The sequence below is a fragment of the Salarias fasciatus genome, chromosome 12, assembly GCF_902148845.1.
Source record: "Salarias fasciatus chromosome 12, fSalaFa1.1, whole genome shotgun sequence".
NCBI lineage: Eukaryota > Metazoa > Chordata > Actinopteri > Blenniiformes > Blenniidae > Salarias > Salarias fasciatus.
In genome coordinates this window covers 1,530,247-1,545,369 of record NC_043756.1, presented here as the reverse complement: position 1 = coordinate 1,545,369, position 15,123 = coordinate 1,530,247, and the positions used below count along the sequence as shown (strand labels likewise).

The 15,123-nt window shown below is 48.3% G+C and overlaps 1 protein-coding gene across 1 annotated transcript; it reads left to right on the top strand.

Annotated features, from left to right (window-relative positions):
- Window positions 1-6,004, top strand: anxa3a (annexin A3a). Its single transcript, XM_030104747.1, has 14 exons — window positions 1-46; window positions 941-968; window positions 1,063-1,110; window positions 1,219-1,306; window positions 1,386-1,480; window positions 1,818-1,931; window positions 2,986-3,076; window positions 3,410-3,489; window positions 3,893-3,949; window positions 4,222-4,315; window positions 4,395-4,490; window positions 5,262-5,320; window positions 5,461-5,583; window positions 5,704-6,004. The coding sequence occupies exons 2-14, from the start codon at window positions 954-956 to the stop codon at window positions 5,761-5,763; spliced, it is 1,020 nt and encodes a 339-aa protein (XP_029960607.1). The 5' UTR covers window positions 1-46; window positions 941-953; the 3' UTR covers window positions 5,764-6,004.
- Window positions 6,005-15,123: the final 9,119 nt, after the last annotated feature.

The following is a 15,123-nucleotide window of genomic DNA, read 5'->3' as shown; positions in this document are numbered from 1 at the left end:
GAGCCAGCAGGGTGTGGTGACCAGTCTCCTGCAGCCTGGCGATCAGGTAGGTGTTTGTTCTCTGGCGTTTGCTCGGCGGGTTCAGGGCTGTGCTGAAGGCTGACTTTGGTCCTGGAGTCTCTGAGTCCAGCAGAACCTTCCGCTGACCCGGGGCTTCAGGTGCGCCCTTCACCTGACAGGAAGCTTCCTTCAGATCAGTCTTGATGCGTTGAAACAGTTAAAACTACTTTATCAGTTACCAAATCCACCTCGGTCATGTGACTGGGCTTTAGCAGAGGAACGCCAGCAGTTCCTGCTGTTTTAACTGTTTACCTGCTGTTTGACAGAAGGCCTGTAAAGAAAAGGTTTTCCTTCTTATTTATTTCCTCCACATCCTGACTTTCTAACAAAATGCAGATTTCAAATCAGAGTTGTGACTTTAAAGTGTGTTGAATGGTGTTGGATGTCCAGGGCATTGAACCAACAACCCTGGAAGACTTCATCCAAGTAGTTTCTGCTCTTTCTGCTCTCTCTGGACGACCCGGGTCTTCATCAGGAGGTTAAATATCTGGAGTGAGCGGGAGTTGTGCCGGAGCCTCTCCTGACTCGGTCATTAAGAGACGAAGCCTCCATTCATGTGTTCATTCCTGAAAGCCTCACTTTGAATTCTGGCTTCATGAGAAGTTTTCACCAATTCTCATCTCAGAAAATCACGAATCTCCCTGTTCAGGAAAACCAAACGTCTCCCTTCTGAATTGTAATGATTCAACTTTATAAATGCAACTGAAACAAGTCTGCGTGTTCCTGGGGTGGAAACTGGTCCAGGTTCCTGATCTGGTCCAGGTAGACTCAGAACGGCAGTTTAAAGGAAAAGGTCAAATCCCCTGAACTGTGACTGGAATCTGAGGGACTGAGGTTTGATGGGAGGAAAGACGAGTAACAGAGTCTGTTGTTCTTCCAGATCTGTCTCCGACATGGACTCTTTATGGGTAAGACACCGTCTGTCCACTCTGAGCCCGGTCCGGGTCTGAGCCCGGTCTCCTCTGGGGGGCGTCACTTCTCAAACGTACCTGATGTTTCCAGGATGACCTGGACAGCCTGGTGGATTCTCCGGCCCCGGTCCCCGTCACGGTCGGCTTCAACACGACTCAGTGACAGAACTCCACAGTAGACAGAACCAGCAGGACCCGACAGAACCAGGGGTGTGTGTGTGTGTGTGTGTGTGTGTGTGTGTTTCAGAGTGTACACCGGGGGACGGTCCAGCCCAAAGCGGACTTCGATGCAGGAGAAGACGCCGCCGCTCTGAAGGAGGCCATTGAAGGAATCGGTACAGCACCGCGTCCTGAGAGGACGTTAATCACAGTGTCTGCTGCGACCTCTGAACTCTGGCTGTCTGTCTCTCTCAGGCACTGACGAGAAGGTCCTGGTGGACATCCTGACCCGGAGGAGCGGCGCCCAGAGGCAGCTCATCTGTGAGGCCTATCAGGAAGCAGCCGGCAGGGTGCGCCTCCTCTCTGACGCTGCCGCCACACACACCTTCCTGCCGGCTGGAAACGGCTGCAGCAGGAACCTGCTGAGGCTCAGGCTGAGGACGACTGTCCTCCTGACGGGGTTCTCCACTGTTCACTGTCAGCGGGACAGAGCAGCCGAGGCCTCGGCTCAACCTGTGTGTTTGTCTGGGAGTGTCTGTGTGTGTTGGGTGTGTGTGTGTGTGCTCACGCTGACAGCCTTTATTAATCTCACGCTGTATTTGCATGGGAGTGTCTGTGGATGAGTGTGAGTGTGAGTGTGAGCGTGAGTGTGAGTGTCCCTGTCTGAGGCCTGTGTGTCCTTCTCAGAGTTTACTTGAGGACCTGAAAGGAGACACGGACGACGACTTCCAGCACGTCCTGGTGGCGCTGGTCACGCCGCTGGCGGCCTTCGACTGCCACGAGGTGATGAGGGCCATGAAGGTAACACTCTTCATCACTCTTCTTCCTTCATCCTTTCATTCTGAGTGGTTTTCTTCCACTTTCAGAACAAGACGATAATTTCACAATAAACTTAAAAAATAAAACAACGTGTGGATCCATCAGTTCAGTCAGACCTGATAACCAGTCAGCATTCGTCTGATATCCAGAACCACATTAACTATCAGGTAGAATCAGCTGTATTTCTGCACTTTTTCAGTCATTAATTTCAGTTTTCTCTCTCATTTTGTTGAACATCAGTAAAACGTCATTGGAGCTGCTCTTTATTCTCGATCTAAACGGTTAACGGGCGGATGAAGGACCCGTCTGAGCTGCACAGCAGCAAAACACTATATTTGCAGAAGATGTTTCCAGAATAAATGATCATGACTGTACTTTTCAGATTATTTTGGCTCATTGAATATTTTAGAGAAAAGGAAAGAAGAAATGTAAAATCATAAAAAACATGGATTAACAGTACAATGAGTAAAGAAGAAATGCGTAAATCGTAAATGTCATTAATTAGATTTATTTGGAGGCCGTTCAGATTGTTTGCTTTAAAAACCAGAAAGGTTGAAGTGGAATCAGATCCTCGCTGCCTGGATTCTAACTCCTGCCGGAGCAGTCGGTTTCAGCTGGTCCCGCTGGAGCTGTGTGTGGTGGACTGTGTCTGTCCTGTGTGTGTGGTGGAGTGTGTCTGTCCTCTGTGTGTGTGTGTGGTAGAGTGTGTCTGTCCTCTGTGTGTGTGTGTGGTGGAGTGTGTCTGTCCTGTGTGTGTGTGGTGGAGTGTGTCTGTCCTGTGTGTGTGTGTGGTAGAGTGTGTCTGTCCTCTGTGTGTGTGTGTGGTGGAGTGTGTCTGTCCTGTGTGTGTGTGTGTGGTAGAGTGTGTCTGTCCTCTGTGTGTGTGTGTGTGTGGTAGAGTGTGTCTGTCCTCTGTGTGTGTGTGTGGTAGAGTGTGTCTGTCCTGTGTGTGTGTGGTGGAGTGTGTCTGTCCTGTGTGTGTGGTGGAGTGTGTCTGTCCTCTGTGGGTCAGTAAAGACGGTCCTGGTGTCCTCAGGGACTGGGGACGGAGGACAGCACCCTGATCGAGATATTTGCCTCCCGGTCGAACCAGCAGGTCAAAGCTCTGTCTGACGTCTACCTCCAAGGTGAGAGCCAGCAGAGCGCCATGTCAAAGGAACAAACCCAAGTCCTGCAGTCACATGACCAGGCTCATCTCAGCAGTTATTAACCTGCTTCACCTCCAATCAGTTGTTGCCATTTAAAAACCTGGGTGGTGAAGGTAACTTTATTTTTTTTAAGAAAGCGTGAGCGTGAAGTGACAAAGTGAAGAACAGGAAGATCACTGAGCTAAACACACACACACACACACACACACACACACACACACAAGGGCCTTCGTCACTGTGGCGGTGGGGATTTCTCCTTTCTGGATCAGATTCTATCATCTTCTTAAAGTGTCGCTGATCTTTCCTCCACAGAAACGGAGAAGCTGGTGACTCTGGACCTGAAGAGCGAGCTCTCTGGAGATTTCTCTGAAGCTCTGCTCCTCCTCGCCAAGGTGTGTCCCTTCGCTAACACTGTCAGTCAGTCCAGAACCTTCAGAACTAAATCACCTACAGCTGGTTGGTGATGTTCAGGAGAGGAACATGTGACGCTATATCTCCTCTACAAAAACTCTACAGCTGCTCTATAGTGACTTCATGAGGCGTTCACTGACATGAACAGACTTTTTGTCCTGGAGGTTGTAAACACAGGTTTTAAACAGACAAAGCAGACGAAGCAGCTTAAACTGGAAAAACTGTAATGGCTCAAGTCCCTAAAACAGCTGAAATCACTGAAATAAGAAAAATGGATCAAACTAACTAAACAGACAAGTCTCCTATCTGAAGGCATGTAAATCTGCTCAAATAGATGAAATACTGGAAATGTATAGAAAAGCTAAAAGCAGTTTGTCTCTTCAGGGTGAGCGAGATGAGAGCCGCAGTGTGGACACTGAGCAGGCACAGGAGGACGCAAAGGTGTGTGTGTGTGTGTGTGTCAGTATTAATACCATTCATCCCATATGACACAGATCTTTCAGTTATCCCAGCAGACCAAACTGTCTTTATTTGAGTGTTTAATGACACGACTGTTGCCTTTTTAATTTTCTTTTTTTTAATTAAATTTTAATTCTGTGTTTTGTCCAAAGAAAAATGTAACTATGGAGTAATTGACCAGGGTGCATGAGCACAGTGTGAACGATGAGGAGACGACAGTGAGTGTGTCGCTGAAGCTTTGTCTCGCTGTTCAGACTCTTTACCATGCCGGGGAGAAGAAGTGGGGCACCGACGAAGCTCCGTTCATCGACATCCTGTGCAAGAGGAGCGTCGCTCAGCTCAGACAGAGTACCACAGCTGCTCCTCGTCACACAGCTCCTCCACAAACACACACTCCATGTTAACGGGCCGAACCCCCTGTCTGCAGCTCTGGTCGCGTACAAGAACCTCAGTGGGAAGACTCTGCAGAGGAGCATCGAGGGAGAGATGTCCGGCAACCTGGAGGAGCTGCTGGTGGCTGTCGGTAGGAACACGTCGAGGCCGGAGCGGGGCCGGAGCGGGGGCCGGAGCGGGGCCGGAGCAAGGCCCGGAGCGGGGCCGGAGCGGGGCCGGAGCGGGGCCGGAGCGGGGCCCGGAGCGTGGCCGGAGCGGGGCCGGAGCGGGGCCGGAGCGGGGCCGGAGCGGGGCCGGAGCGCGGGGCCGGAGCGGGGCCGGAGCGGGGCCGGAGCGCGGGGCCGGAGCGGGGGCCGGAGCGGGGCCGGAGCGGGGCCGGAGCGGGGCCGGAGCGGGGCCGGAGCGGGGCCGGAGCGGGGCCGGAGCGAGGCCCGGAGCGTGGCCGGAGCGTGGCCGGAGCGGGGCCGGAGCGGGGCCGGAGCGCGGGGCCGGAGCGGGGGCCGGAGCGGGGCCGGAGCGGGGGCCGGAGCGGGGGCCGGAGCGGGGGCCGGAGCGGGGGCCGGAGCGGGGGCCGGAGCGGGGGCCGGAGCGGGGGCCGGAGCGGGGCCGGAGCGGGGCCGGAGCGGGGCCGGAGCGAGGCCGGAGCGTGGCCAGAGCGGGGCCCGGAGCGTGGCCGGAGCGAGGGCCGGAGCGGGGGCCGGAGCGGGGCCGGAGCGGGGCCGGAGCGGGGCCGGAGCGGGGCCGGAGCGGGGCCGGAGCGGGGCCGGAGCGAGGGCCGGAGCGGGGCCGGAGTGGGGAGTTTTGTTGGATTTGTGACTTTTGTTGGATTTGTGACTTGAAGTGGTGAGCGGTGAGGTCCAGATGTTGCACGCTGCTGTCTGATGTGTGATTCTGTCCTCAGTGAAGTGTGTGAAGAACATCCCGGCGTACTTCGCAGAGCGTCTGCACGACAGCATGAAGGTCAGGATGCAGGTTTTCATCATCATGTGTCGAATGTAGAAGATTTCATAGAAACGCCAATAGAGCCAGTCAGTGGAGTGTCAGTGATCACTGTAGATGTGTGTGAGGTTTTTAAAGTCACACACACACTCTTGTGTCAGGGCGGAGGAACGGATGAGCGCACTCTGACCCGCATCATGGTGGGTCGCTCCGAGATCGACCTGCTGGACATCAGGGCCGAGTTCAAGAAGCTGTACGAGTGTTCGCTGCTGTCTGCCATCCAGGTGAGGAAACGACCTCTGTGAGCTGACCTCTGTGAGCAGAGCTGACCTCTGTGACCTGACCTCTGTGACCTGACCTCTGTGAGCAGAGCTGACCTCTGTCTCATGTCTCATGCTGTCCAGTCGGACGCGTCCGGAGACTACGGCGAGTGTCTGAAGATCATCTGTGGAGGAGACGACTGAAGAGCCTCGGCGCTCCGCTTCCCTCTGTCCTCTGCAACACTGAGTCTCATGTCTTCAGCAAACCTTCACCCTGTTTGTACCTCAGGAAAAAAAATAAACATAAATAAACGTGAGGAAAACTGTCCGATGCTGGAAAAACTGCTGAGAACTTATGGAGAAGTGAGAGCTCTGCTGCTGCAGCTGAACATCTCAATATGCAGATGAGCTTGAATGTGTCTGGAAATGAAATCCTAATGAAGAAGACTGTCTTCGTCTCTGTGTTTAACCATCAGCTGCTGTGCCGACTGTTCTGCTGATAAAGATCCTGGTTTGACTCTGAACGTGTTGAATGGTGTGGAAGCAGAAACGTTAACATCTGTCATGATGAGGGAGTGAAAATGACAGTGCTTCTCCTGCAGTGTTTCCGCCATCAGAACCTGCTGCTGCTCTGTTGTGGTAATGCTGACCCCTGACCTCCAGGTGACCCCTGACCTCTCTTGGTGGAGTCCAATATCGCAGCAACAGTTAAATCCGTAGCAGCTCAGTGGCTGCCAAGAAGTTCAAAACCGCCCTCATGGCGTAGGAAGGGCTGAGCACAGTTCTTAAAGTGACATTCCTCCGCTCACTTGACTGTTAACCAGGCGGCGTTCGGTGAACAGCGTCTGCCCATATATACGCCGCTTAAGACGCAATATTTTTTAAAACATCGGCCGCCCATAGAGTTCCACCGTCTTCTGCAGGAGCTGCGCCTGGACGACGGCCGGCTCCAGCGCTACTTCAGCCTTACCCCCGGTTTCCACCTGAAGCGGTGAACAAATGTAATCACGCTCGCCGCTCGCTGCGGCATCACGCCAACAACTGTTTTGGTGGTCGGAGCCCCGCAAGACTCCCTCCATGGTTCAAAGACTCCCTCCATGGTTCAAAGACTCCCTCCATGGTTCAAAGACTCCCTCAGTCCTTCAGTCTCTGGAGTCTCAGCAGGTAGAACCAGTCTCAGGAACTCCTTGTATTCTTTTTGTTTTTTCAGCTCTTTTCTCTCTTTCTGCACCTGTGTTTTCAGTCTGTGTTTCTCCTGCTCCGTCAGCTCCGTCAGCTCCACCCTTCCTTTGTTCTTCACATTCACTTTACCAAAATAAAGTCCTCAAGATCTGGAAAGTCGTCCTCCACCTTCACACCTTTTAATTCTTGGTTCTTTCCAAGAATGACTTCATTTCTGTCGTCCCATAAAGACCTCCTCCTCCACCCTCCTCCACAGTCTCTGGTCCTCCTCCACCCTCCTCCACAGTCTCTGGTCCTCCTCCACCCTCCTCCACAGTCTCTGGTCCTCCTCCACCCTCCTCCACAGTCTCTGGTCCTCCTCCACCCTCCTCCACAGTCTCTGGTCCTCCTCCACCCTCCGCAGCTGAACTCTCCACCTTCCTTTAATTTGATTTGACTGTCTTTTCTTCAGCTCCGCCCACTTCTTGATGTTTCAGTTTGTCTCGCAGCACCACCCTGCTGTTCTCCTCCTCCTCCATCTCCACATCCACCCTCACTCCTTTGGTCCCAGTTTGCTCCGCCTCCTCCTGGCCTCCAGCTCCTCCTCTGGTGTCCCTCCTGTCCACAGCTGAAGCGTGGACATCATGTTGTCCATAGATTCAAACAGTGGTCCAGTCCCTCCACGGCGACTCTGGATCTCAGGTTCAGATCCTGATTGTTGTTCTTCAGCACCATGGAGAGCTCCTGCTGCAGCTCACCATCGCGGGGAGTTCAGCGTCCTCAGAGGAGACACCACCCAGAGGACAGCGTCCTCAGAGGAGACACCACCCAGAGGACAGCGTCCTCTGAGGAGACCCCACCCAGAGGACAGCGTCCTCAGAGGAGACACCACCCAGAGGACAGCGTCCTCTGAGGAGACCCCACCCAGAGGACAGCGTCCTCAGAGGAGACACCACCTTTCCAAACCTGGACAGGGCGTTAATACTGTCCACGTCTCCGATGTCAGGAGGAACGTTGTCCAGGAGGACTCCTTTAGCCGCTGTGGTCAGAGGATCTACACAGATTTACACACATGACCAGAACATTGCTTCCCACACACAAACACACAGGCGCATGTGAACATACCGTATTGGCCTGAATATAAGACGACTCCGATTATAACACGACCCCTATTTTTCAAAGACCATTTTGTGGAAAAAAAAAAAAAAAAAAAAAATGCTGAAGACAGCAATAAGCAACAAATAAGAAGCCTCAAGGGGTCAAAACTGCATAAATGATGTAAATAACTGTCCAGCTCCTTCAGCTGAATCAGGCTCTGGTGGTGGACATTCCGTCTGTCCGTCTTTCAGAGACGTATTCTCTCTCCCTTCTATCAGTCTCTCTGAAGCGTCTCTCAGGACCACGGAAAGCTTTTCTCATAGCGTTAGCATCTGTAGTGTTTTTTCTGCCCTCTCCAATCAGAACGAGGCTCTGCTCCACCAGACCTCCTGGCGGCTTGGCAGTAGTTTGATGACTCTGCTGCGTTGATCACCATCAGTTTAAAGTTGGTATCATAACTTCTCCTCTGTTGTTGCTCAGTTGTCCAGCGTTCAGCCCCTTTGTTCCAGATGATCCGCCATTTTTCATCAGATCATTTGATCTCATTTCATCGCTCCACTCGCTCTCTGGTCAGTGATACTTTGGCTCCATCTAGCGGCGCGGATGCGTATTGACCATCTACCGTAAGTCCGCCATTATAACACCACCCCACTTTTGAGGATGCAATTTCTGGAAAAAAACATCGTCTTATATTCAGACCAATACGGTATTTCCAGCGGCTGTCAATGAAGCGCCACCTAGCGGCCTGGCATGTTATTGCAACGTTTCAGCCGTTTTGGAACCAGTCATGTGGACGGTCAAAAATATTGAATCAACTCTGTCTTTACAGGCAAACGTTTTTGGAACTATGAGCGTTTTGGCTTCGTGTGGATGGGGCCTAGGTCAACCAACAGACCGTCTACCCCGGGGGTCGGCAACCCACGGCTCTTTAGCGCCCCCCAGTGGCTCCCTGGAGCCTCTTCAAAAATGTATGAAAATGGAAAAATATGGGGGGATATATTTTTTGTTTTAATATGGTTTCTGTAGGAGGACAAACAAACCCACGAGTCTGTCATGGCCATGGATCCCAAAGGTAAAAAGAGAAAGATAGTGGATGAGAACAGAGGATTCAAGGAGGAATGGTCTGTTTGCTTTGTAACGAGAAGTTATAAAGACATTTTCAGGGAGGCATGCTACATTTGCAGCCGACCACCCAGTTTGCAGAGAGAGAAAAAGTGCTTCTGAAGAAATTAGAGGAGCGCAAAGATGGATTTAAGAAGTGGATTTCATCTCCAAACTCCAGTACAGCTGCAAGTTTTGTTGCAACCCGAGAGATGATAATGCGAGGAAAACCGCCTCTCTCCGCAAAGACGGTGAGAGAAAGTTCAGGTGCAAACACCTCAGAGCAGAGCTGCAGTCCTGAGTGAAGACTGAAGCTTCATCTTTCATGCCTGATGTTGAGGAGCTGTCCAGTGATCTCCGGAAACAGAAGTCACATTAAACGGGTGAGAACACAATCCTGTCAAAGGCACATATTTATTATCAAGGTGCCTGTTTTTAAAAAGAGATTTCCGATTTTTGTCGGTGTTTTGAACGACACGCAGGGATGTTATTGTGTTTTATTGCTCAGGTCTGAGGATTGCTGCTGGTGTTGTGCTGTCTGTTGCTGAGAGAGGAGGAGGAAAAGGGAAGAGGATGCTGCCTGATCTTAACTTTATGCTTTACATTTTCAGAAAGCTGTTCTACTGTGGTTTACTTTTTTAAGCAAGCTGCCTTTTAATTGCAGGCTGTTTTATTACTCGTTTGCAATTGTGGCCTTTTCATTTGTGTCTGTTGCTGCCATCAGTGGGAAAATTGAAAAGGATTGTTGTGTATTTTATTCATTTGCACTGACTGAGGCTGCCTCACTTTGCATTTGCAGAATGCACAGAAATGCACTGAAATCCAAATTAAACAGCTTGTTTTCATTTTATATAACCTATTTACCTTTTCAAAAGGCTGCTGCTCTTTTTGTATAGTTGCAGACTGTTTTAACTGCAGGTGTTTTATTGCCCTGTTACCCAGATAATGGAAAGAGAGAAGAGGACTGTATTGTTGAAGTTTGAAGATGCACTTTATTTCCATGGGAAGGTGTGACATTACAGGAAGCCTATTAGTAATAGGCACGTTCCATTTTGTTTTGGTTTTTTGAAATCCTCATGTAAACAGCGTGGCGTGAGCGGCGGAGGAACAGTGAGCACGAAGAGATGAGTCAAAGTTGAGTGGTCCACTTCCTTTTTATTTTCTTGTGCAAAAAAATCAACGATAAAGTGCAGAAGTGCCAAAAGTGCAAAAAGGTGCATTGGAGGATTTCTGGAGTCAGGCTTCCCCAGCAGCAGCACACAGCTCACACACTGTTAAAAAAAAATAATTGAGACAACTTAAAATTTTGACGCAACCTTTTGCAGTAAGACTTTTGAATTGTGTCAACGATTTGCTATGTCATTGTCCTAAGCGACATTTCACTATTGTACCAATTACATTTATGTTGTTCTGTTAATGGACACTACTATTAATTCTTCGTTTTGCCAATTACAACATGCTGATTTGCTCAATAAGTCATTCAAATAGCTAGCAAAAGCTTATTGACTGCATGATCATTATTTAATTACCTGCATGCCAATAAATACACAATCATGAATGGTGGTTCCATACTTTTATTTTATTTACCTCTGCAATACTGTAACACATTGATGATAACACTGTCAAGAATGAAAACTCTGCCCAGAATACCACATGACGTATGTGAAAACAGGAAAAAGGAAGATCTGGCACATCCTCTCGGACAACAGGCCTTCAAAAATCAAAGGATCTTCAGCATCATAGCTGATGATTCCCTTGGTAGAAACATTTTTACTGTGCAACACTGTCAAGAATGACACATCTGCCCAGAGGTACACCACACATGTATCCTTGACATGAAAACACTTAAAAGGAGACAGATGTGCCAATATAAACATGCTCAAATGACTAAAATCAGCAGTGGAACATATAAACATTTCTTTTTATAATAATAGAAACAATGAACAGGTGTCGAAATGTCTCAGAAGTGTCCTTAGGAGCCTTTGGATATGAAATGTTAAGAGCGAAGTGGAGTCCAAAACGGTATGCAAGTGCAGTTGGAAATCTGGTACATCCTCCAGGACATCAGGCTCCTCTAAAATCACAGCAATGTCCTGCATCATCCCTGATGAAGTCGGTGCAGCACCATCCTCAAGAGCAGGGGTGGGGAATCCTGGTCCCGGAGGGCCGCAGACCTGCATGTTTCCCATGTCTCCCTGCTTCAACACACCTGAATCGAATCAAGATTCATGACCAAGTCCAGCAGAAAGCCAGATAACGAGCCTCATTGCAATCAGCTGTATTGAAGCAGGGAGACATGGAAAACATGCAGGGCTGCGGCCCTCCAGGACCAGGGTTCCCCACCCCTGCTCTAGAGCATGCCCACAGCCACTGCCTTGGTCGCACCATCTTCGGTATCAGAGTCCTGTAAAAACACGGTGTATTAAATTTAGGCCAAATTTAATTATTTTATTTATCACAGGTCTGAATATCACTACAGCAGCTTTACAAGAAGTAAAAATGCGCTACAAGTTTTAAAATTTGAAGAAATAGTTCAAGGAACAACTAAATAACATCAAACTACATTAAAAAAAAATCTTTCTTATCAAACTGTGAACAAGTTGCAACAATACTAAATCTAAGTCTGTCACAAATCTTAAGACACACAAACCTGCAATTGAATATGCATACTAAGCCTGAGCCAAATGAAAAATGTTTTGGCATAAATGTGTTGGCTACAATTCCACACCACTGAGAACAAAATATCCAGTATAAAACATTTTGACCTGAAAATGAATGTAAACAGTGGTGATTTTAATTGAATAATAAGGAGATGTCATTAGAAACTGGATCTGTTTAAGTGAACATCTAAGTCAAAGTTATCACTACTTTCAATTCAATCAAAAATCTATACAACATCACGCTCAAAGTAATAGAAGCCTACATAAATGAATTTATAAATCTGAACAGGAATATCTCACTAAATAAATCTAAAACAGTGTAATATTTTAAGTGAGAAGATGAGGACGTCTGACTCTGCCTACAGGCACAGGAGAGGCTCTTTGCAGCTGCAGTAAAGAAACTCTGGACAATTTATATATTTATTGCAAACTATGATGAACTGCTGAGCTATTTAAAATGCAAACATCATTTAAGTTTAACAATTAAAACCTTGTTAATTAGCTTAAATTCTGTGTTTACATAAAACATGATCTCAGACTTCGAACAAAGGACTTTAAATGTTGCTTTCCATATTCAGTGAGCTTGTTGAACAAGTGGATTGATAAAGAACTTATTAAATGTTCAGTGTTTTACACACTTGCCTGACTGATCCTCAGCTCTGTCCGTCTGTCTGCACAGCCAGGAGCTCCACCAGGACAGACAGGCCGGACTGAACCACTGCGGGGGCTGCGGGGAGGGGAATGGAATGTTTCAATTGTTAATATTATCAAACAGTATGTTCCTAAGGTATTATACCTTATGATACCATCACCAAACCTAAAACTACTACTGGAAAACTTTGATTTTGCGTGTAAAACAGGATTTTGTAGTGGGATAACTTTCTCTCAAAGGGAGGGAACAACATCCCTGCAGCCGCTAGCTGACGGCTAAAGGAAGGCTATTGCTAAGGGCTACCGCTAACAGACAAAAAAAAAAGGGGGGGTGCAAGATAAAAAAGTTCAAACTCAATTAAACGCAATTAGAAAATAAGTCCTGAGGGAACACAATGGTAACTTTCTTAGAGGCAGGCGAGGTGCAGGGATTAGCACTGTTAGCTTAACTGAAGAAGTACAACTTACTCAAGTGCATTTGGTAAAGCAGAACAAAATACGATGCCAACACGTCCATTTTCACACAAAATACTTACTTTCACAACTGGACTGAAGCTGGTCATCTTCAGAAAAGTCTTCTTATCCTTGTGTGCTGATGGCTGACCTTGATAGACCACAAGGGAGCATTTGCCCTTGCAAAAAATATGGGAAACCCCGGACTTCAGGGATTGCATTAAGGGAATTTTTTTCCTATTGTTGTGCCAACGACAATTTGAAAATTGTGCTAATTTGGAATTACACATTTGGTTATAATTGAGGTGCCAATGTTGGTCTGACATGTATTTTGTAGTTACATAACAGCTATTTTACTTTTCATGTTCACACAATTAAGAATACAAGCTCTGGTGAATAGACGGTCGTTGTCTTTTTTACAGTGCAGCTGCCGCCAACACAATCACAGGTCTCCATCTACTGAGAGTCTTCGGGCCCTTAAAGCTGGTGTCCGGAGTTTCCGTTCGTTTCCAACGTATGTATCATTTTTCAACAGAGCTTAAATGTGTCAGTCTGGTTCCATACTACAATATAATATTAGCATAAAGCAATATAAAAATTTATTTATGAGCTCCGCCTTCGTCTCATAGACCCCCATGTTATCCGAAAAAGCGCCGGTCAGTGTCAGCCAATAGATTTCGAGCTTCCTCATTCTCCTGCTGTCAATCAACGTGTGGAGCAGCCAGAGAGCACGGCCGCTCGCCCAGCAGAGGAGAGTTAGCTCTGCAGCAGATATATCCACTGTCTGCTGAACATCCACCGTAAACAGCTCAACATGGAGGATGCTGTAGGACTCAGAGGCTCTCATTTTCACCCGACAGATAATACGCGTGCACAATTAAAGGGGCGTGGCTTGGTCGCTCATGAAAGCAGAGGGAGGGCGGAGCCTCCAGACATTGGATTTAAAAAAAACTCTCTCTCTCAAAACTCCGGACACGAGCTTTAAGTACACTCAGCTTAACAGGGTCAAACCATAAAAACTCCAGGAGGTATAAAACATAATATTAGATCTCTAAAACTATGTTAAAATCCTCCACTATAAACTCATAATATTAACCTAACGAAAACAAAACCCATACTTAAAGGGAACGTTGATCGGCCGGTTTTGCTCATTCGTATTTAATTTCTAGCCCCCCCTAGAGGACCTATACAGGATGAACAGCACTGAAAGCTTCTTAGATCTGTGTCTTTTACTGCGCCGCTTCCCTGCTTTTCCTCCTTCCTCCGAAAACGCTCTGCTCAGTTGACTCCATCCCAGTCTCATCCATGTGCACATCCCACTCGCTGTGATTGGTCACACCCACTTTGCCGGTAAGGAAGTGGAGATAACTGACAAGCGTTGCCATATCAGCTGTTTGTGAAATGGAACATTCCTCAGAAATCCAGCCTGAACTTTTGAACATGTTGTGCCTCTTCTGTGGAATCACTTCCATTTAATTTCACGTTGCGTTCAAGAACCTCCTCGGAGGTGTGGCGCATTCAAAGACAGTTGGTGAGGACTGCTGGCTCTCCTCTGGGACTCAGACGTGTAAACAGCTGATTGTAAAAATATTCATTTGCGCCTACAGTGTTTCCTGCAGGATAAAAGTTTAGCCAGGGGGGAACGTGTGTGTGTGTGTGTGTGTGTGTGTGGTGGCGGGGAGTGATGCCGAGCAGCGCGCTGCTCACACGGAGTGTCCAAGCGGCCGCCACTGCTGCTCCGCGGTGCGCAACTGCTAATTAGCCGCAGACGCGGCGCTATTTTTTTATTCATTTTTTGCCTGTCCGTTGTCCGGGTGCTGCAGAATTTAGCGTGAGCGGGGCGCCCGGACTGAAAAGGTCTGGCAGAAACCCTCATGGGATGATTGTATTTTCACTGACCTGCTGCAGTGACGCTGCTCTGATAGTAAACATGCTGCGTCTTGGTGTAGCACACGATGTGCTATCATGCTAGGATAGCTCCGATGCACCACAGACAGGCTGCACTGTGTTTTCCTTTCAACTTGTAGTGATCCCACACTTTGTGTCCCAAAACGCTTCCTATCATTATTATTATGGTAGAAAACATTCCCCCGCTTGCCCCGTGTGGCAGATAACCCCGCTATTTACTCGCCAAACAGAAAATTCATCTGCCGTTTGGCTGTTAATTTCGGACGTTGGTGGTAATTGTAACTTTTTTGCGCTATTCCCCTGTCAGCTGATGATTTCTTCTAGCACCCAACCTTACCATCTGAAATAACTTTTATAGCTAACACAAAATAAACACAGGACACTGAAAAGTTCTAACTTACCGCTTCTGCAAAACAGTGCCGTGCAAAATGCCGTCGGCAGACAGAGACTGGAGGATTTGTCTTCTTCTGACCCGGAAAAAGAAATAATTCCCACTGCTGCCTGGCGACTTCATCTTCAGGAAAGCCAAATA